A 23,195-nucleotide genomic window follows, 5' to 3' on the forward strand; every position below is an offset into this window, starting at 1 on the left:
TCACTTTAAAAACCACAGAGTATGGTTCTGGCCTCGATGTCTTCATATTTTGACTTCTTCATGGGGCCAAAATGTTGACTAACCAGCCCAGAGGAATGACTCATAAATTCCTCCTCGTGATTGATTCCTGCCTCAGAGTTCACAGCTGGAGCAGACACAGAAAAATTTCCGAAAGACATACTGACAAACTTTTCAAGGAGCTGCGCAGAAAATGTTGAGCAAATTCTTCTTAACATATGTCCCTGCATGTGGGAACATGAGAAAGCTTTCTGCAACTGAGACCTGCTTTAGCCCTGCAGTGTAGGTGTGGCACTGACAACTTAAAGACCAGTTTATCTTTCTCACTTTGTGTTTGAACTCCTGCTTCTCATTGTATGTCTAAAACTACCCTACAGACCTACTTGGATATGCTAGCACTCATTCCCTTCCTTTAAAATAATGAACCCCACTCATATGTCTCTTTTCTTCCCTCAGGTGTCTGCTGAAATGGTTAGAGATCCGCAGTGTGTGCCCCATGTGCAACACGCTTATATGTCGCCTCCAGCCCGACCCCCCACAAGCACCTGAGCGACCGCAGAGCCTCCTGGAGGTCTGAGAGGGGGACACCAATCCAGCAACACCTCAGGCTCTCTCTGGACATTTGACTCCTGTCACTATGGAGTGCCCTGTTTCACTTTACTGACAAAAGATTGAAGTTTTAGTAATACAAACATGTCTTTGAGGCAGAGCTGCTCTGGAAAAGTAAAGAAGAGTTTAAAGTGAACTTTAAGTGCAGATAGAAGCCACCCAAAAAACACGATCCATATTCAAACATGCAACCCAGAAAATGTATTGATAATTTCAAGTAGACTGCCCCTTAAAGCCTCCTGAGCTGCTTCTTCACACAGAGACCACAGAAGGAGATTAGCTGTCTTGAATGGGGGTATGATGCAGAAGTGGCGTACGAAGCAATAGAGCCTGATGCTATTACAACATTTGCTCGCCCTGACATGCAGAAATTTTACTAGACATAGCAATTTCAGGCAATATTCAGAAGTTTCATGAGTTCAACTTTAATTTGGGCTCCTTTCAAAGGTGATGTTTACACCCTGGGACGTTTTACCTTTAATGTAAATGTCACAGAGGCGTGAAAGTCATAGCGATCCCTTAAGAGCAAAATTAGTGGAGTGAGGGAAGTGCCGAGTCTGCTGTGCTGTGCTCTCTCCTGCTTCTGTAATGCTGCAATGCTGGTAAAATACTTGAACTGCTTGTTAACCTGGCGTGCCAGATAGGCTGCTTCCTAAACAGATTGTATGGGATATTTTCATATGCATCTGGGAAACCTCCTATACCAAGCTTTTGGGAAGGGCAGGACTTTTAAAAAAATTCATGGAAGGATATTGGACAAACATGCTGTCTGTCACATCAGTACAGGCCAATCAGAGTGACAAGACAAAATGAGAAAGTAACCTGAGCTCAACAGACAGGTGTTGCTGCTGGTTACGAATGGCAAAGCTTGTTGGATAAAGCCATTGAGGCTGGTCGGTAGAAGTACAACATCGTCTCCGCCAAGTAAAGCTTACAGTGTGGCTCTTTGCGCTTGTTTTAATAAAGAAATGCAGCCCAGTTCTAACAAAACTGCAGCTATACTACAGAAACATCCAAGCTAAATGCTTCATATTGTAAATACTAGCAAACTAAACCCGTAACTATTGTTAACTGACACCAAAGGAGGTCGGTAGAAAAGCGAAAGCATTTTTTCCTTTATCAAAAGCTGTCATTGCTGTTCTTTGCTTTGTGTTTAATAGTTATGTGGTCCAGTTCTGGTAAAACTACCACTATACTACAGCTACATCTGAGCAAATTGCCACGCTGGCATGAGCCATTGCACACGGCTTCCAGTATGATTAAACCCCACCCATCGCTACAGCCTCATTCTCCTCAAAGAATGCTGATTGGTCAGATCCTTTTTCAGACCTGGCACGGACGTTTCAGGCTGGAGCTCTGCAAGATGGATTTGTCTGATGACAGACATGGAGTCTGGCCAATTCATCAGCTTTGCAAGGTTATGGTCTTGTAAATATACTCGCCTATACTCATGTGTTCCTAGCGGATACATCTTGAGAGCACACCAGAGAGCTCAGGTCAAATACAACTATCTGCTCTGTGGGATGTAAACTACAAACATGGAGAAACTTAGGCAGTTACTATAGTTCTAAAGTCAGAATTCAGTTAATAGTGACATCTGTACTCTATAGTAATATCAGATCAGCCCAAGCTGACGACCAGAAGACAATTTCAAGCTGGTTCACCTTCTATCATCTTCTTAGCAAACTGGATTGGAAAAGATCATTTTAATACATAACAGGAAAATCTGACTGGAAAATGTTCAGAACCATCAGATAATCAGACCTCTAATGGGGGCAATCTGACCTAAAATTGGCCTGATTATCTTGTAGTGTGAACTGGCCTCTGTGTTTGGCACTATTTTGCAGTGCGTGCTTCAGCTATTGGCTACATGCTCTTCTGCCTCAGCATATCTGATCAGAGACAAGAACAACAAACCAAACTAAAACTGGTTGCTTAGTTTACCTCTTCAGCAGCTCACACATTGTTTTAATCAAGTCAACACATTGTGCTGACGCTAGCTTGTCTAGTTATCAGCCATTAAAAGAATAAAGCAACAGCCATAAACTTACTTGGATGACAAGTAGGTTCCTCCAGTTTATTTCTGGAGAGCTGAAGAGGGTCTATAAAGCATTGGCTTTCAGTTCAGTAAGACAGGGAACTCTGGGTGGGGAGTGATGCAGCCTGCAGACGTCTGTGAGCTGCTATCCTCGATCAGGAATGTCCTAAAGAAGCATTGTAACCAAGTCCCACTCAGCCAATCCAAAGTCTCCTCAGTCAGCAAGTTCACATGTATGGCTTTGAATTCCAACAAACCAACTTAAAAATGTTACAACACAACAAAAGAAAGGGTTTCCACAAAAACAGGCTGTTTTGGTTTAATTTTTTTAAAGATTGCATACTTTTTGGCGCTATTGATGATTTAAAAATGGATATTGTAGGGCTTTAAAACATGTGCTATTGAACTATTGGACATTTTGAAGACCTTAGTTGGCATCTTTGCAGAATTTGGAGATGGTAATTTGTTGGAGAATGCTTAAACCCCTGATTTAACACTGATAGCTTTAAAATGTTGTTTACTTCTGCCCGAGACAGCTGTGTCAGTCCCTCAGCATGTTAAGGATGCCTTATAGTGGCATATTTCTGATGTGACCAAACTAAAGAGATTATTCCTGCCTTCGGAGCAGATCTGCCTCTGAGAAATGTTTGCATGACAAACTTCAGTCTGGCCTATTTCACTTTGTCCTGAGCTGACATGCAGAGAGAGCCACAGAAATAAGACATGTGTTTCATCACAACTTCAGAGCCCAGGGCTTCAAAAATAAGACGATTCAACCAGCAGATACCAGCTTTGAAGATACCAGGTCATCCCACGGCTCATTGTTGCCCCATATTTGAAGCAGACAGATGGAAGACGTGCAGCTGTGGAAAGACAACTAAAAAAACAGGACTATTGTAAACTAACAGGAATGGATGGTGTGTATTTTGGTTGTAATCTTCCATTGTCCCACAATCAATCAGCTCCATCCTACAGAGCCTTGCCAAGCCTAACGAAGCCCTGAATGGAAAGATAGATGACTCATATGGGATCTGATAGAAAAGACAACTACGTGCTTTTACATGTCTGTGCAGCTACGACTATAGACCGTGTGTATGACCTGGATAAAGCCACCAGAAAGAAGCTTTACATTTGCATCAAACCCTACACACCTCTTCTATTGGAGCCAAAAGTGACCTTATTTGAAGCTCAGTTGGAGTAAAATTATTAAGGTACATCTTTAATTCTAAAGGCCTGATTCAGTGAGAATGGATTGCACCTGCCAGTATCTCCAAAATGTGAGTGTAATCTGCTTCCTCTATCTGTTCCAGCTTAAGGTTTAATCCACAAACCATATAGAGATATTGATATTCAGGTGCAAACACAAAGTTGTGCTGTCATGCTGACAGAGCTCAGTTCTGTCCACATAAAGATGTTGATCTAGCAGAGGTAAAGGGAAACCTTTTCAGAGATTGTTTTGATGTCTGACCTGAAAAATATTTCAGTTTAACAGTTTAAAGCAAAACTATCTACCAGAATGAGGCAAGCAAGGAACATTTTTAAAAAATCACTGGAGCCCCTGACTGCCCCAGACTAATTTCACCTCTGGTTAGGATAATACTAACGTCAGATTTATACTTTCAGACTTTATTCAAAAATAATTTATTATAAAGCAAAACAGAAGGGAAATTGTTTTCCTGATCACTGGAAAGTTTGTGTGTGACATCCCCTATAAACACTGCAGCACAGCCACCATCTACAGGAGGGGTGTCAAACTCAATCACAGCAGGGGCCGGATTCTGAACTTGGGTCTGACCTAACAGGGTCCATATTTGACCATAAAATGTCAACCTTATTTTTACCATAAATAAATTATGGGGGTAAAAAACTTGGCACTGATGGTAAATGATTTTGCAATTAAAAGATGAACATGATAAGTTAAAAACTCAAAATATGAGATAAAAAGTCAAACTTACAAGTTTAAAAGGTAAAAACATGACATTTAAAGTCAAAAGAATGTTTTTAAAAGGCAAAATATGAGATAGAATACTGAAACCATGAATTTTGAAAGTCAAAAACTGAGATAAAATTCAAAATCATGATTTTTAACAGTCAAAATATGAGGTAAACATTTGAATCATGAGTTTCAAATGTCAAAATATGAAAGGAAATTAAAAATTCTGAGTTTTTATGGTGAAAAAATTAGATAAAAGTTAAAGTTAGGAGTTGAAAAAGGTCAAAATGTGAGATAAAAGTCAAAATCATGATTTTAAAAGGTCAAGAAACTGAGATAAAATTAAAAATCATGATATTTAATGGTAAAAAAGATTAGATAAAATTCAAAGTAAGGAGTTGAAAAAGGTCAAAACATGCGATAGAAGTCAAAATCATGACTTTAAAAGGTCAAAATAGGATTTAGAATCTAAAATTATGAGTATAAAAGGTAAAAAAAAATGGGATAAAAAGTTATGAGATGTAAGGGAAATATGAAATATGAAAATAAAAATATAGAATATTTGAAATATATGAAATTCAAATATGAAATTAAAAGTCAAAACCTTAACTTTTAGTCATAACTGTGAGATGCAAAATTCAAAATAAAGAGAAAACCCAAATTTCTTTCCCACGATTTCTGACTTTTTATCAAATGATTTTTAAGGTTTACTTTTTTAGATTTTTATTATTCAACAAATATATTAAAAATCATCAAGGATAAGTTTACATTTTTATACTGGAGGGAAATCTGCAAACCTCATACTGGTGGGCCAGTTATAATAAAAATATCATATGATCTGGTGGGCCGGCTATAACTGCACCACGGGCCAGGTTTGGGCCCCGGGCCTTGAGTTTGACTCCCCTGATCTACAGACAGTTATTGCTGCACTCTAACAGTGTGTGGGTGTTATTTCAGAATTAAAGACTTTTTGCAATGAAGCTGATCTACAAAGAAAGGATCATATTTTCTCTAACATGAGTTCCTGGTGGCTCATTTAAGTATCATTGGTGCCATTATTATCATTGAATATGGGAGCATTTAACCCCCTTGTGAATGTTTTGTGAATTAAGTTTCTTTATGATGCATTTGCACAGCTTTCGCAGCTGCAGGTGAATCAGGTCCTTCGCTGTTGTAAACTATGCTAATCTTCATTTTAATAGAAAATAATCCGCCTATTATTCAAAATGAAATAATCTGCTAAACCTTCATTGTGTCTGTTAGTGCAGAACAAAAAAAACATCCAGCTCATCATGGTAGAGACATCATGCCCTGTTTCTTTTCAAAATCTCTTTGTCCAAAATATAAAGAGAGGTCCGGCTGCAGACGATAGATCTCAGACTACTGTGAGACGCAACATCCGTCCGCTAAAAGTTAAAAAAAAGTAAAGTAAAAGTAAAGTCAAGTGAAAAATGTGTCTGTTTTCTTTCACACATGCAGCTCATCTCCAATTCTGGGTTTTGTGCAGGTGTGAAAGTGCCATGATTGTAAACATCACATTGCTCCAAATATTTTCAACTTGTGACTTGCAGGCATTGTGCATTGTCAATCAAATATGGGGTTTCAACATTTGCAATTCACTGCATTCTGTTAATCTTACAATTAAAGTGTCCCAACTTTTTTGGCAACTGGTTGGAGAAGAAGACTATATTGCATTATAAGATTGAAACCATCAATGATGACCTTAAAATCATTGTGAAAATGTTAATGAATCAATCAAGTCTGTTTTCTCATCTGTTTTCAGAAAATCGGGCTTTTTTGCAACAAGTGTCGCCCCCTACAGGACAAGAAAGCAGAAAAAACACACAGTGGCTTTATTTTCAACTTAAAGGCTGCATCCATGTCTTCTGCACAGTCTATGGCTACATTAAACTGAACCAACCCCTACAATAGCACATGTGGGTTTTTAGATATTCCATGTGACTTGTTTCATTTCATACCTGGCTTCAGGTAAAAGTTATCATGCGTCAGTGATGGTAACTCTTTGTTTTATGTGAAATCCTTGGATGTTATCTCTCCCACTGAGACAGAAGTGAGCAGACAGAAATCTAAGCTCCAGAGTGTCAGACCTGCTCAGCAGTGTAGGGATAAAAATAGACACGCTGCACTGATACCAGGAGCCTGTTTGAGCTGTTTTTTTCTCTGACTGAGGTGCACCATAAACTTCATTCTGTGTATGGACTGTGTATTATACTATGAGTACTGTGTATAATGTAAATGCTTAAACATTTTCTGACTTTGAATGAAAAATATAACCAGTGTTTTGATATGTTCCTTCTGATTCTAGTCTTGTTTTTTCCAGTCTTGGTTCATTCTGCTGTGGTGTTTTGATTGAATTAACCAGCTGAGAGTATATTTGACTTGAAGGTTTTTAATGATCGGGCCCCACAGCAGATATTCAAATGTCTTTTGAAAAATTGTCTTACATGAATTCAAGAGAGGGGTGTTGTTGTTCATATGAGAAATACTGCTGCCCTCTTAAGGCAGTAAGATTCCCTTGCATCATAAACAAATATTCTCAATCCCCAGAGGATGGACCTTCACACGAAGATGATACTTTTCCAAACAGCATAATCTAGCGCTGCAGCTAAAATCATAAAACCTGGAAATGAATGAGTATCTCAGCTCTTCTAATTCCATTGTCTTGAAGTCTAAAGGATTTTTTCAATGTGTTTTTGCTGAGACAACTTACATAAGGCCCGTGGTAAACACGACTTTAGGGGGAGTTTTGGGGTCACGGGTGCTGGAGCCAATCCTAGGTGATATTGGGCAAGAGGTGGGTATCTCTCTGGACCAGGTACCAGTCAACCACAGGGCTGACATGCAAAGACAAACAACCAGAAACAATCACATTAACACCTATGCCAAAGGGAGAATCATCAGTTTGCATTGTTTTTACTGAGAGTACCCAGATTTGCCTGACCAGGATTTGAACCAACAGCAGTCTTGCAGTGAGAAAACAGCGCCGACAACTGTGCAGCCCCACTCTGACTAATGACCTGTTGCCACAGATGTATAAAACCAAGCATCTAGCCATGCAGTCTCCATTTGCAAACATTTGTGATACTAAACGGGTCATTCTGAAGAGTTCACTGACTTCAAGCATGGTACTGTGTTAGATGCCACCTTTGCATTAAGATGGTTGGTGAAATTTCATCCCTGCTGGATATTCCACAGTCGACTGTAAGTGATATTATTAGTAGCATTTAGGAACAACAGCAACTCAGCTACAAGGCAGAAGACCACAAAGAAATCACAGAGCAGGGTCAACAACTGCTAGTGTACATGATGAGTAAAAGTCACCAACACTCTGCTGATTCCATCACTGAAGAGTTATGAACTTCCACTGGCATTAATGTAAGCACAAAAACTCAGTGACAGGAGCTTCATGTAATGTGTTTCCAAGGCCGAGCAGCTGCATGCAAACCTCACTTTAGCAACTCCAATGTCAAGGGTCAGGTGGAGTGGTCTAAAGCATACTGACTCCAGACTGTGGAGCTGTGAAAATGTATTCTGCAGAGTGACGATTCATCCATCTCTGTTTGGCAGTCAGATGGATGAATCTTGGTTTGGCTGGGAGAATGTTACCGGCCTGACTACATCGTGCCAACTGTGAAGTTTGTTGGAGGAGGGATAATGGTATGGGGCTGATTTTCAGGGTTTGGTTAGGCTTCTTATTTCCAGCGAACACCAATCTTAATGCTCTAGCACAGGGGCGTAGCCAGGGGTTTTGGGCCCCCAGAAAGAATATTACACAGCCCCCCCTTAACTGGCTAGCCAAGTAACAAATGTTGCATCATTTTTTTTACAAATATGTGTGCATTTTAATGTATTTTTGAAGCATAGTTTCCCCAAAAATTAGCAATGCTTTTACAATGGTTAAACTGAATTTACTCGCATTATTTTGAAGCCCCAGACTATACCATTTGGACATTTTAAAGGGGGGAGCAGAGGCCCCCCAGTATTTACTTTACTGTATTTGATACGAATTTCAATCTGTTGACCGAACCATTTTGTCACTTTTGATTCAATCATGACACTAATTACTAAGAAAAAACAGATAAAAACACACTTCTTATTACAGGCTCCTCAAAGGCCCCTCCCTACTGTGGGCCCGGGTGATCAGTACCCTTTTTCCCCCCTGTGCTACGCCACTGCTCCAGCATACCAAGACATTTTGGGCAATGCCATGCTTCCAACTTTGTGGCAACAGTATGGGGAAGGCCCTTTTCCATCCCAACATGACAGCGCCCTAGTGCACAAAGCAAGGACTATAAAGACATGGTTTTATGAGTCTGGCGTGGAGGAGCTTGACTGGCCCACACGGAGCCCTGATCTCAACCCCATTGAGCACCTTTGGGATGAACCACAACGGAGCTTGCGAGCCAGGCCCTCTCATCTAACATCAGTGCCTGACCACATAAATGCTCTACAGAATGAATGGGCACAAATTCTCAAAAACACTCGCAAATCTTGTGGAAAGTTTTCCAAGAAAAGTGAAGGCTGTTATAGCTGTAAAAGGGTGGCAACACCAAATTAAAGTGCATGTATTCAAATACAGTTTGATTGCAGCCTCTGTTGGTGTAATGGTCAGGCAGGCAGCCAAATACTTTTGTCCACATTGTGTAACACAATAATATAGATAATATAGTGTAATTTGCTGGTCACTCTGATAGGAAAGTCTTGTTTTGAAGAGGTAAGAGTGTGAAAGGGTAAGCTGGAAGCTTAGTGGTGATGTTGAAGTCAGTCGACTGTTGTGTATTTCTTTTATAACCTAACATTAGGTTTTTTGTTGATGGAAACTGCATGATGCTAACTTCAGGGCTGGCCTACAAAACACTGGCACGTTGCTGAGTTAGACCACTAACTATACAATAACCACTACAATGTAGGTAAAAAGTATTTGCAAAACATGAAGTTTTCCACAGAGCCCGATCTTGTAACACTCAGTGGGATGTAAAGTATGTTATTACTGTGTCAAACATCTTGGTGAATGCAGCCTTGTGCAATTGTGGGGAACACTGTTACAGTATAAATGATTCATAGCTGGACCACAGTCATTAGCATTGTACTAAGATGCCAAATGTGCCAAACAAATGATTTAATTTCCCTCCTTTAAACTATAATTAAAATAATTCAAATTGGCTATACAGAGTGTTGTTCACATTGTTGTGGCTGCAATGAATGGTGAGGGTTTAAATGGGCTGAAGAATTTTTCCAATTAAATATCATTCATTGTAAATCCTTGACACAGAAAACACAACAGCTAAAGGCTTCAATACTGGAGGCTTTCCCATTCATTCATTTCATTCCTGTGAATCTGTGGGAGCTCCAGGTTCTTCTGATGGGTCATCGAGTCCAGATCTCAAAGCACCAAACTTCTGTCTAGATAACATGAAAAACAAAAATATCATCACTAATATGATCACTACGGAAATCAAGGAAGCTTAGAAAGAAAAAGTTGGATTACAATACTTTAGCTCTTCTAGAAAAAGTACTTTTGCAAATTCTACCTTAAACCTATTCAAAGGTAAAATAGTGCATCAAATAATGATGTGTTGTTACTGAATGAAGAGCTGCTGGGGTCGTCTGGTAGATGTAAAAATAAAACAGGAAAAAACATGGATAAGTGACTAAGGAAAACAACTGAAACACACAAACAGAACAGAGGCTGATCCACTGTAAAGAAAACCCAGCGAACTAAAAGCAATACAGACAATAACTACTGGTAGAAGAAGGCTACTGTAGCGCTAAAATTATGCAGTTAATCAGTGGGATTTAAAACGACAAGAAAAATTTGTAAGACTTTCAAAGTTAACAGAATATATTTACGTCCTTTAATTTTAATGTATGAACATAAATGAATTTTCTCGTACGTAACCATATGTGAGCATATAATATATAACATTACAACATATGAATATATATGATATGTAATATATTATTATAGGATATTATTATATATTATAAATATACAATATATATAACTTTAAGCTCATACGTAAAGTTGTAAAATATTAATATTTAAAGATCAATGGATACTTTTTCCGCTTTATGGGTGGGTGTTACGATAAAGAACCCACGTTAGGACTTTTTTTCACAGGTCACAAAATAGGCAAAATAATACAAAATATGATACATACGACGGAGTATTAGGACCACGCGAAGAGAAAAAAATAATAATTAATTTTTTTTACATTACGAAAATAAAGTCATAATATTACGAGAATAAAGTCGTAATATAACGAGAAAAAAATATTACAAGAAACAAAGTCTGCCGGGGCGTCATCAACATCAAATTATTATTAGATCCGCGGCGCCGCGGCAGACTACAACTTTTTCTCGTAATATTACGAGTTTTTTCCGTAATATTATGACTTTATTCTCGTAATAGTGTGACTTTATTCTCGTAATTTCAATGTTTTTTTTTTATATTCTTTTTTTTTTTTTTTTTTTTTTTCCTCTTCGTGTGGCCCTAATACTCCGTCGTAGGATACAATAATGTATCTGTTTAGGCCAGTTTAACATCTCTGATCAGGTTACATTTATTCTGAAAGACTCTATACCGGAAGACACACTGTTGTTGTTCCTGCTCGCGCAAAATCCACGAGGGAGGGAAACCTCGTCGCTTCCGCGTGTTTAAAGAGGGAAACAAAGTATCATATGTCTCAATTGTAGTGTAGTTATTTGTAATAAAGTTCCTGTTGCAAAAAAAAAGTATATTAAATAATGTACATAGTTCGGTTAATTTCGGCTAACGTATGCATTTAACTTGTAGCTTTTACCCGCACGCGCATGTGTTTGTTTAATTGCTGCAGGTGGTTAGCCGCTTAGCCGACGGTTGCTAAGTTGGAAAGTTTCCCGTTAACTGAAAGTCAACGTTTCGACAAGTTGCCGCATTTAGAGCGGAATTTAATTCAACTTTCTTTGATAAAAGGAGAAAGGAGAGGTTTGCTGTGTTGTTGGAAATGTCTCTGCTTCCGTTTGGGCACACGAGTCATGTAGACTCAAACATACCAGACAGCGACTCAGAGGACGAGGTACGTGGACAGACGTGCATACAAAACAAGACCGTGACAAATATTACTTATGTTTCACACCGTCAACGGTACCTCACACTTATGTATGTCCTGCTACCCCACATGAAACCTACTATGTCTCGGTGTGAAATCATAAGCAGTGACATGGCTTATGAAGCTGAAATGAATAACTTTGAATTGTTTTCCCCTCACAGCCCAAGCTTCCTCTGAACCAGTTCTACCCATATATCCGCTGTGCTTTGTGCTGTGGCTTCCTCATCGACGCCACCACCATCACAGAGTGCCTCCACACATGTGAGTGACAACATAAGGCTGCTGTAGCTCCTGAAGTAGGACAGGACTGGAATAGGAATATAAAACATCTCTGACATCACTTAATGGGACCATCTCACTTGCTTCAATTTAGCTCGACAGGTGTTGAACTTTAATAGTACATACAAAAAGGGGAATAGTGTAGAGCTGCAACAAAAACGAATATTCAGGGTTACACATAAAAGTTAAGGTATTTTATGTTTTTTAGTATCCAACCTGTAAAGAGTGTTTGTACTCTTATTTAGGCCTAAAGTCGGGCAAGTGGAAACGCGAGGTTGGCTTTTTCCCCAAAAAGTGGACTATTTTGCAGTTTCTCCCCTCCATTTTAAAATGTATTTTAAATTTCAAATTATGTGCAGCTGTACAATATGTTGTGTCAGTCTCACAACTTTTAATACAACCATTGCTGGAAGGAGAATCATAAATGTGGTGTTAATAAGGGCTTCTGTTTTTGGTAATGGTTTATTTGGCTACGAGCTTGTACTTCATAGGGATGCATGATATTATTGCATGATATCAGTAATTGGCAGATATTTGCTCTGAGGGTTCACATTAAGTATTGGCAGATAAAAAAATGCTACTGACATTTATGGACGATATATCATTGTAAATACCAGAAGGATTGATCATGTATTAGGATGAAATATTGTAAAAATATATAACTGTACCATCATGTATAGTTTGTTGCCTCAAGGAGGCTTACTGTGAGTCCTGAACATTCTGAATTAAGCCCAAAATTTAAAACAACTACCAGATTGTCTATTTCCTGCTCCTCTCTCACCCTCACTCACCTTCACCTGACTTAGATCCTCTATGTAGAAGAGGGACTGGCTGTTTTGTTTTTGTTTTGTTTTTTTAACATAAAAAAAGACGTGATTATTTTGGTATCGACTAAAATAAAAATATTGGCTAAGACTGGCTAAAAATATTGGCAAGATTCCAATATTGCTATTCAATGAAATTATTGTGGAAATGGTGGCTGCTTATCAGCAACAATCCAATGTTATGCATCCCTTATGAAATATGCATTTTTGATAATGTGGTATTGAAGTGTGTAAATCTTTTCCAACCTTCTTTTGGTTGCATCAGTGTTTCTATTTCAGTCTTTTTTTCCTTACTAATGTACTGAGAGGTGCAAAGTTTTTGGTAATTTACACGACAAAAACTCTTTACTAATTTGTTTGTTTTATCTCCTCAAGTCTGCAAAAGCTGCATTGTGAAGCACTTTTTCTACAGCAACAGGTGTCCAACATGCAGCATTGTAGTCCATCAGACACAACCACTTTACAACATCAGGTACATGTATGAGCTCTTCATGTGTTTGGTGTTTTGGATCAACTTTTTTACAACTTCACTAAAGAGATGTTTTTTCCTACTTCTTTTAAGTCACTCTTGGGGATAAAAGTCTGAAATTAGTTGTAAAATAGTTTTTCTTGTAACTGGAGTGTATTGTTTTTCTTGTAAGAGGTAGATTGCAAGAAGGCTGCAATTTTTAAATGGAAAAATTCAGCGTGGTTATACATGGCTTTTATGACAGGACATCTACTGTCTCTCACATCTGATATATAACACTCCGTGTAAAGTCTTTATAACACATCATCTCTTTTTCTGCAGACCTGACAGACAACTACAAGATATTGTTTTCAAGATGGTTCCCTCCCTGGAGGAGAGTAAGTATACTATTCATAAATGTGTTTGAAACCTAACTCATAATTTGTGTCAATACTTGGTAAATAAAGTTAATGAATATTAACCTGTCTTTGTTCCACAGTGGAAAGGGAACGAATGGTTAAATTCTACAAATCCAGAGGGCTTGAAGTGCCAAAACCAGGTAAAATAACTCCACTATAAAAGTTAAAGCAGAAGTCTCTGGGGAACAAAGTCAAATACATGTGTTTAATGAAGAATTAGTCACCTTCTCAAAGTGCAATTTTCAAAATTTGTATGCAGAGAGGTTTTAATTTCAGCTTCAGCGTTTCAATTTACATTTAAATATAATCATCCATTATCTGGAAATCCTAAGAAAAAGATTTTTTTTTTTTTTTTTTTTTGGAGAATGGCACAATGATTCGAGTTAATCACTCCTATGCCCTGATCTTTCTTTTCTGTTCTGCAGCGGTGGTCTCTCCTCCAGGTCCTGTTGTTTTAAAACGGCAGAGGAAAGAACACATTTCCCAGCCTGTGTTCACAATCCCGCCTGAGCTCGACGTGTCTCTGCTGCTGGAGTTTGTAGGGTAAAGATACAGCAGAACGCTTTTGTTTCATGATGTTCCAGATCCTGCAGTTTCAAAATGTTGCCACTAGATGGTGCTGCTTGTGTACATTTGCTGCTTGATTTGTACCGAAATGTTTACTAATTGTATGACTCTTCTGATGTTTTCAGGGCTGAAGAGGGAGTCAGTAACTACAAGGTAATGTTTTGAATATTTCTTTTAATTGTATTGTAACAAAATGATGGATTACTGATGAATTTACCTTTAAAATCTATCAGGTTAAGCCTTGTCATACCAGATCTGCAGGGAAAAGGTTGTCCAAGATTATTGCTTGATTTAAATTGACAGTTCAAAAATATAAGTAAATAAGATGCACTCACTAACCACTTTATTAGATATTTGTTCAATTGCTTGTTCATGCAAATATCTATCAGTTAACATGTGGAAGCAATCGATGCATTCAGGCCCACAGAAAGGATCATAACCAACTACTGTTGGATGTTTAGTGGAGAGTCAATTTCTTCAGCATTAGTTAAACAATGACACTGGCTCAGTAAATCAAACAGATTAAGTAAAAAAAAAAAAGACTTGTTAGTCAAATTCAAATATAAACATTTAGTAGTTTATTGTGGTCATTTGAAGCATGAATTTGATTTTTAAAAGAATATATTTATAATTAGGTATTTTAAATGGCAGAGCTTTGTATTTTTACTGGTGTCACGATTCGATTCCATATCCTGATTCTTCACGATTCCCCCATTTTCAGTATTACTGCACATGGTTACCTTTAATCAATTGAGGCCAGCTGTTCTTTACACAATAGATCTAGTCTTTTTCTATAATTTAGCTTTATAGTCTTACAGAAGATAAAGTAGTGTTTTTATTTTAGGGTAAAGGTTTGCAGGAAAATATAAATAGCTATTGAAGAAGGCATATTGTAATAGGCTTGAAATTTGAAAGTATGAATAAAGGTTTAGTTGTTTTGGTCCCTTTTAAATTAATTTATAGGTCAGCTTCTTTTCTAAAACATTCAAATAATGTTTCATATTGAAATTAAACAGCTCTATCAGCTCCTTCTCCCTGTTCTTCCCCCACTCAGTTTTACTTAATGGGGAATGAAATCAGATCGTCTGGTTAGGATTTCAAACTAATGTAACTTTAAGAAAGCATTGTTGGTACATTGCCAGGAGGTGTTTCACTCTTTTAAGTAATTTATTTACACGTCATAAGTTATGTCCGCTCCACAGGTGTGTTTTATCTCGCATTTATGTTCAGCAATAATGCATTTAACTATTGCAACAGTATTGGAAAATACAAGACACAATGGTTTTGAACTGTTGGTGGGAAAAACACACATATAGAGCCCACCCACTCTTAAAAAAAAAAAAAAAAACACAAAAACAAACAAACAAAAAAAACGTCTTTTTCACCGTCTTCTTCTTTGTAATTCTCCCGGACTGGCTCCGTAATTCTGTGCTGAGTGCAGGCCTGCAAAGCGCAGAGGTTCCAGTGTGATACTCCAGCAGTGTCCTAAAACAGGGGTTGATTGGTTATGTAGCATCATGTGTGACTAGAAAAGCTGCGCCATTTAAAACAGATTACCATTGAAATGCATTGAAAGAATACCTGTTTGAAGGGAAACAGGTTGTTATTTTAGTATTTACTGTAGGTCTAACTGCAAGGGAGGATAATACACATGCAGTGTCCGTCCGCATCGATGCAGAATCATCCACGGCTGCATTGCAATGCATTGTGGAAATGATTATTTTCAACACCACTAGTTCATGGTCACTTGCAGCCCACCGACAGTTGCCCCGTGGCCTACACTTTGGGATGCAATGTTCTAAATATTTTTTTTCAGGAATTCATTCTTTGTAATTACTCTTTAAGCCCTCTGCAGTTAGATACATATTTAAGGTACAACTGTCCAGCTTGTTGGCACGGACAAATGTCCTTTTGTTTAAAAATTTTACAAACGTATGGCTCCAGTCTATTTCTTTTTTCCATCTGGTGTTCTGTATGAAAAATACTTCAATTTTTTCTTCCTTCTCCAATTAGCCATTAGAGAGGCGGTACGTTCGTGTGTCGGGCGAGGCCACTATTCGCCATGTGGAGCTGTTTATCAGGAAGAAGATGGAGCTCAGCCCAACCTGCCAGGTGAGTCCGCCAGGCTACCAGATAATGACCGGAGTCCAAATCCTGATCACTGATTTAGCTGGACAGCAAAAGAGGTCAGCAGTACAGGATAGTGTAGGCGTGCACCAAGACAAGGTTATGTCAGTGAGGTAGAGCTGGGAAATACGGCCTAACATTTATACTGTGTTTTTCTTGCTCTTTGCAGTAGCTTTATTATGTTTTGGTATTACAAAATCAAAATAAATGCTTTTGAATATATACTCAGGTGCTACAACCCTCCTTCTTCCTCTTCAACAAGCCTGTGACGGCTGTTTATGGATGTTGTGTTCACTTCACACCTGTAGTTTCATTTCTTCTGCTGATATGGCAGGGTATGGGATATCTTTAACAGTGATTATTAAGGGGAATTAAAGTGGGGAACTGCAGGTTGATGTTTGAAACATTAATATCTACAATTCTATGTTGTTTCTGTTGGTTTTAATTTACTTAAGTGAACTTATATTTATGGCTCTGTAGGAGAATTATTCAAAAGACAAATCATAAAAAGATAAAAGCAAGGTACAGTTCAGTATCGGCTTCACACTGCAGAGACGACATCTTTACCTGAATAAAAGCTGAGCGTGACATAGAGGGGTGTGCTTCATCGGTCAAAACCCAGCAGGAAGTCTCAGCATAAAGGACAACCGTAATGAGATTATAATCAAATAATCAGTGCAGTGATACCACAGAGCAGTAGGAGGAGGCTCGGGAATATTAAAGTGTCCTCTTACCTCCTCTCACATAGACAGAAATGTTAAAGAGGTGTATCTCTATTTAGGAACACGTGGGGGAGGATTAGCAGCTTGCGCTCATTTCCTGGACGCAGTTTTACTTGACCCAGAACTGTCTTGACCAACCTGGAGAGACACGGGTCCCCTTCCCAAAGTAGCAGCTATCACAGCAGTCATGTAACCCTCGTCATTTCATGATAAACCACTTTGGGGAGCATTAGATATTGACTAGTTTACCCCACAGCCTCTTCCTAGTTTGGTATTATTGATGTTTATGTCCTGTTTGTTTAGTTAAAAGTTTTACTCTAATTTTAATGGAGAACAGAGTACAGCAGATCAATTACTCCGGTCAAAGCTAATCATTGTCTAAAAGTACAGGGCACTCGTATGCTTCTCATGCATTTTCTATTTTCAGCGATATCATGAATTAGTAGGACATATTATGGTATTGATTTAAGTTTGATAAGAGTTCTGATGATTTAGCCACAAAAACAGACATTTCATAAGTGAACACTTAGAGTTAGGTTTATCAGTATGTGCTGGTTTTGTTGAATACACATTGTAATGCCATATTCATTTTGATCTTAGCTAATGATAATAAATACAGTGGAAGCTAAACAAAACAGTTAAGGAAAAAATCCTCAAAGGGGGATGACTCAAGCTGCTGCCAGCATAGGTAATTTTGCTGTTGGATGCTATAGTCACGTGGTAGGATGTATAATATTAGTTATAGGACCTGAGGCCATTTTTTCTGCAAGTTCTGTGTTTGATGAAAACCAAGACTGCGAGTTTCTTGTTTTTGTGACTAGTCATCTGAATCATGTCTAATATCTCCATAAGCAGTCAGAGCACTTGCACTTGCATTGTGCATTAAGACTGTTGGAATGAATTTCGGGGTTCGAATATAATTTTAATATTTAAAAACTCATTAAAATTTGAAATCTGAAGTTGCTATCTGAGCGTGCTTTTTAAATATTTTTGCTGTTTATAATCGTTCTCGAGTCTCTCCCCTCTCTCCTTGAACTCTGCTTCACCCATATGTGAAGCATAGGTGTAAGAACGAAATGTTTCATCACATTACACGTGACATGATGTTAAGTTTTCACACCAAAACACAGGCGCAAATGGTCGCCATTGAGGAAGCTTGGGGATGTTTATCGCCAAGGGGGTGCACACGATGGCGGTGATTTGGCAAGTAGGGCTTCGCAAAATCAACAAGAGATGCCAATGTATGAGAGTAAAACCGCGCTGCCCACAGACAGTGACCCGCTGTCGTGGTGTAAAATGTTCCAGTCCAGGTATCCTCTCCTGTCCCAGCTGGCACGCCGTTACCTGTGCATCCCGAGCACTGAGCACCTCTGTCAGGGTGGAGAGGATTTTCTCCACGGCTGGGACTACAAGTCTTGATTTGGAGGACTCGTGACTCGTCTTTGACTCAAGCGCTGATGACTCAGACTTTGACTTGGACTCGAGCTTCAAACTGCATCAGGACTCGAGGAGGAGGAGGATGTTATTTTCATAAAGACTGGTCTATTCTGTGATGTTTATTTGTCATTTTTGTGTGATAAAACCCCTCATTACTGATCAGTGTTCACGCAGCGCCCGGCACGTGCGTTCACCTGCATGCATGTTCACATGTCTCTAACCTGAGGAGTGGGTGAGCCTGGGTGTGTGAAGCAGCGTGACACGCAGAGGAGCTGATAACTTGATAGGTGGCTGAAAGCGGTGACTATTCTCCCGCTCCATTCAATTAATGATTCACCCACCCAGAATCAGCAGCATGTACGTCATGACTGTTGGGTCTGTTGTTTTTTTTATTACTGTACTACACCTACTAGTAAATTATTTCCCATGTATAAATATAATTTCTACTAAAACAGTGATTGATCTGGTTGGTGACGTTGGACTGCTATTATTTTGAACACAAGTATACAACAGAGGCAAAAATGGCATCAGCAGAGAAACTGGTGGAGCGTAGAGCTCTGTATGTGCAGATCTCCCTGTGTATTTTAAACTCTCACTTAGGGGTCGGTGATATGGAAAACAGTTTTAGGTTACAGTCTGGATGTTTTCTCCTGAATATCTTAAATACTTAAAATTTCTTTCCCAAATTCTAATCCATTTCATGGAGCCAATTTGTGCTTTTTCGACCACTTTAGGGTTATGATTTGTGTGTCCTTTTTTGTTTTTTGTTTTTATTTATTTTAGTGTTCATCAGGTACATTTTAACAGTGACCTCTATTTTACAACATTGTTGACTATAAGCAGAATGACTACAGCAGCTTTAAACAGTTTGGCAACCCTCTGTTCACAAATAAACTTACATGACAGTTTTGTCTATGCTGCGTTTTTATAACCTTGCAAGGCAGATGGATACACCGGTTTCCTTATTTTTAACTGGTGAATCCATCTTGTTAAGCTCCCATCTGAACCGTTTGGGCCTGGTAAGCCAGTGACAGGACCAATCAGCGACGAGGGGCAGTACTTTCAGGCACAGCAGTGTCATTACGTAAACAAACAGCAGCAGGAGTTGGTGCAATTATGGAGGAAGAGATTAGCGTGGATGTTGCTAAAGCGTAAGTTTTATCAGAGCTTGATGACATGTCTTCATGAAAAGAAGAACAAAGAACAGCAGTGAGTTGTTTTCTTTTCAAAAACGACAAAAGTCGAGTACTAACATGTCTATAGTCGCCATGTTTCGCATTAATCCTTGGTAGCAGCGCAAGCGCCGCTTGATAGCTGCTACGTCACGTCTTTTGTTGCTCTGTTTGGCCCGTGGAGATGTGACAGACAGAACGTTCGTCCAATCACACTCCGAGTTTTTTTCAAATCCTCCGCCTTTTCTCAAACGTTTCCTATTGAAGCTTTCCCATCTGGTGTGTCAGATTAGCGTTTTTAGGCTTCCTGTGTACAAACGTGCAGAGCAGATGACAGGACATGAAACTGGTGATAAAACTAGCATAAAAATCACACTGCTGGCGAGGGTTTTGCCTGGTTATTGCAGATTGGCGCAGACATAGTGATGCACAAGCATTTGTGCACACAACAGCATAGGTCACTATGGTGTGGATTGGACACAAATCAGGCTTTGTTTGTGTGTCCTGCAGGTGGATGTGGTGTGTGGAGATCACCTCCTAGATCACTACCAGTCCCTCAAAGACATACAGAGGTCTCTGGGCCAGGAGGCTATACAGGTAGGCACCACAGAGACCCATTAGAACAAAACCACAACTGTATTTCTATTCATTTTGTAGGTACACAAAATACATTTAAATGACCTTTTATTTTTTCTTTGATTCAGGATGGTTTGTTGGTGCTACACTTTGGCCTGGTCCTTCCCTCTGATCCTTGAACATGACTGATATTTGCAATTCTCTGGCAGCATTGAACTACCTCAGGCTTGCTTCTCTAGATGTGGATTAAGGTTTCCCCATATGCATTAATGGGCAAGGAAAGTGCAGCTTTGACTTTATTGAACAGTCTTATATGAAAATATGTAAACCTGATCTTCTCTTCTTTTAAGCTTCAAATGAAATGTCTTTAGGAGATGCTAATTTCATTCAGAACTACTGGACACGGTGACATGCGTTTGATTTTCTCAAGTGCCAATGTGTAGTAATGACTCATTAATGGTAAATTCCACTCCATACTGCCATGGTTTCTTTATTTATAGTGAAGTGTGTTTCTAGTCCACACATGAGTGGGACTGCTGCTGTGTCTTAAACTGGACTCTGTCAGAAACCAGATACGTTTATTTCAGAGTTTTCTATTTATAATTCTTGAGTTTAAGTGTGATTTCTGGTAGAAAACTGTGATTCAAAGGGCTTGAAACATGAGGGCTTCCACTACCAAAGCTTTTTATGTGTTTTTATATGGACTGTATGTGATTTAAACATTTAATTTAACAGCTATGAACTTTTGATATGGATTAATGTCATTGATTTGATAAAACCTGCCTTCAGTGAGAATTTCAAGAGCACAGACATCTAAGGAGAGTTTGTGTCTAAGTCTTTGTGAGTTTTTCAAAACAATTTTTTAAAACATGCATACTAATTTTTTTTTTTGTTGGAATAAATAAATGAAAGCACAACAGATAAATGTCTCTTTATTCATCTGTGCTCACTGTTATTGTGTGAAAGTGAATATATGACCACATTTAAAAAAAACAAGGTTGCCAAGTTTAGCTTCCATCAGACCAACGCTATTGACATTCATCCATTTTGTAGTTAAAATGTATGTTTGATAATCACAGATATTAAAGACGAGGGATGTGGCAACAAAAGATAATACTTTTGCTTTTGAATGCCTGAATGGTATAAAAGTAGAGCTGGATTATAGACCTGCATAAAACATGTTGCATTGTAAGAACCAGTACATTGGGTGAGTTTTAGCTTAAATATCGAAAATGAACATTAAAAGGAAACCTGCATGTTGAGACTTGTTGACTTTTTTCAATTAACAATCCTTGTAATCAAGCTATTTCTGTAACTCTCAGTGAGACTTCTGCACCTGTCCACAGGTATTTTGGTCCACTCCTTGTGATCAGACTGCTCTAGCTGTCTGAGGTTTGAAGGGTTCCTTCTCCAGACTGCATGTTTCAGCTCCTTCCACAGATGTCCAATAGAATTTAGATCAGGGCTCATAGAAGACCACTTCAGAATAATCTAGTGTTTTTTCTTAGCCAACTTGGGTGTTTTTAGCTGTGTTTTGGGTCATTATCCTGATCTGCAACTGACACCAAGCTTTCTGACACTGGACACCACATTTGGTTCCCTCTAAATGTTTTGATAGTCCTGAGGTTTCATTGTACCCTGCACAGATTCAAGACACCCTGTGCCAGATGCAGCAAAGCAGCCCCAGCATACAACATAACCGAGCTTCCTCCATGTTTCACTGTAGCTACAGTGTTCTTTTCTTTGTATATTCTTTATTACATCTGTGAACACTGAGCTGATGTGACTTACCAAAAACCTCCAGTTTTGTCTCATTTATCCAAAAGACATTCTCCTAGGAGCTTTGTGGCTTGACAATATGCATTTTGGCAAATTGTAGTCTCACTTTTCTCTGATTTCCTTTCAACAGTGGAGTCTTCCTCTGCCTTCTTTTATTAAGTCCTCTTTGGCTCTAACAGCTACTGATAGTGCATTGTGACACTGATGTACCTTGACTTTGGAGTTCACCTCTAATCTCTTTGGAAGTTGTTCTGGTCGCTTTGTTTACTAGTCTTTATCTGTCTCTTCAATTTGTCATCAATTTTCCTCTTGTGACCACATCCAAGGAAGTTGGCTACAGTCCTGTGGACCTTAAACTTTAAATATGTGCACCTGTAGTCACAGGAACATCAAGCTGCTTGGAGATGGTCTTAGCCTTTACCTTTGACGTGCTTGTCTATAATTTTCTTTCTAATCTCCTGGGACAACTGTCACCATGATACCAAACAGCACAGTGACTTCTAAATATGCAGACTGACTGATTACAAGAATGAAGACACCTTTGATGCTAATTACAGGACACACCTTAGTTTAACATGTACCGATGGTCAAATTATTTTCAATCTTTTCTCAGGGTGTTATCAATTTTTTCCAGGCCACGTACATTTATTTGGTATTTAAACTGATTCCGTTGAAGCGATGTCAAAGCAATGTCTGTCTTTAATTTTCAGTAATTTTTTTATTTATTACTACTTTTGTCAGTTTCAAGTAATTTCATTAATGGACCATTGCGGGGGTTTCTTTCTTTAACAAAGGTGTACCAACAATTTAGTCCACCTGTTTATGTACATGTATTTTTATGTACATACGTCAGCATGCAGTGGCTAAAATAAAAGTCTGTCGTAGGGGCTCGGAGGTACCAGCATGATTAATCAGGACAAACTGTGCTTTAACTTATTCAATGTAAACTGTTATTGTAATGTATTTTGAATACAGTTTTTTTAAAATGAAAACACAGACATCATTTTGAGTCATGTCACTTTATTGTTTTACTCAGTGCATCTGAAACAACACAGATTATCTGATCACACCACAGACAACTGAAATTATTGGTTTGACAACATTTACTAAATCTGATATTTTAAATGAGAAAAAC

General features: G+C 38.6%; 2 protein-coding genes across 4 annotated transcripts in view; both read left to right on the forward strand.

Moving 5' to 3' along the window:
• The window catches only part of LOC121511135 (RING finger protein 122-like), a 30,156-nt gene extending 23,250 nt beyond the window's left edge, over positions 1 to 6,906 (forward strand). Inside the window, exons 7-8 of one of the 3 annotated variants that reach the window (XR_005992023.1) lie at positions 475 to 3,942; positions 6,382 to 6,906. Coding sequence is in view for 1 of the 3 variants with exons in the window: in XM_041789711.1 (XP_041645645.1) it covers positions 475 to 595 (121 nt within the window). In the remaining 2 variants the exon portion in view is untranslated. Of the gene's footprint in view, positions 1 to 474; positions 4,589 to 6,381 lie in introns of those variants that run through there. The other 2 variants (XR_005992024.1, XM_041789711.1) reach the window with 2 other exon arrangements.
• Positions 6,907 to 11,228: 4,322 nt separating this feature from the next.
• On the forward strand, positions 11,229 to 21,200 carry pcgf6 (polycomb group ring finger 6). Its single transcript, XM_041788750.1, has 10 exons — positions 11,229 to 11,677; positions 11,872 to 11,971; positions 13,189 to 13,285; positions 13,604 to 13,659; positions 13,761 to 13,820; positions 14,106 to 14,223; positions 14,373 to 14,400; positions 16,261 to 16,359; positions 20,216 to 20,302; positions 20,410 to 21,200. The coding sequence occupies exons 1-10, from the start codon at positions 11,606 to 11,608 to the stop codon at positions 20,458 to 20,460; spliced, it is 768 nt and encodes a 255-aa protein (XP_041644684.1). The 5' UTR covers positions 11,229 to 11,605; the 3' UTR covers positions 20,461 to 21,200.
• The last annotated feature ends 1,995 nt before the right edge of the window (positions 21,201 to 23,195 follow it).

Source organism: Cheilinus undulatus, linkage group 6 (assembly GCF_018320785.1).
Source record: "Cheilinus undulatus linkage group 6, ASM1832078v1, whole genome shotgun sequence".
Lineage (NCBI taxonomy): Eukaryota > Metazoa > Chordata > Actinopteri > Labriformes > Labridae > Cheilinus > Cheilinus undulatus.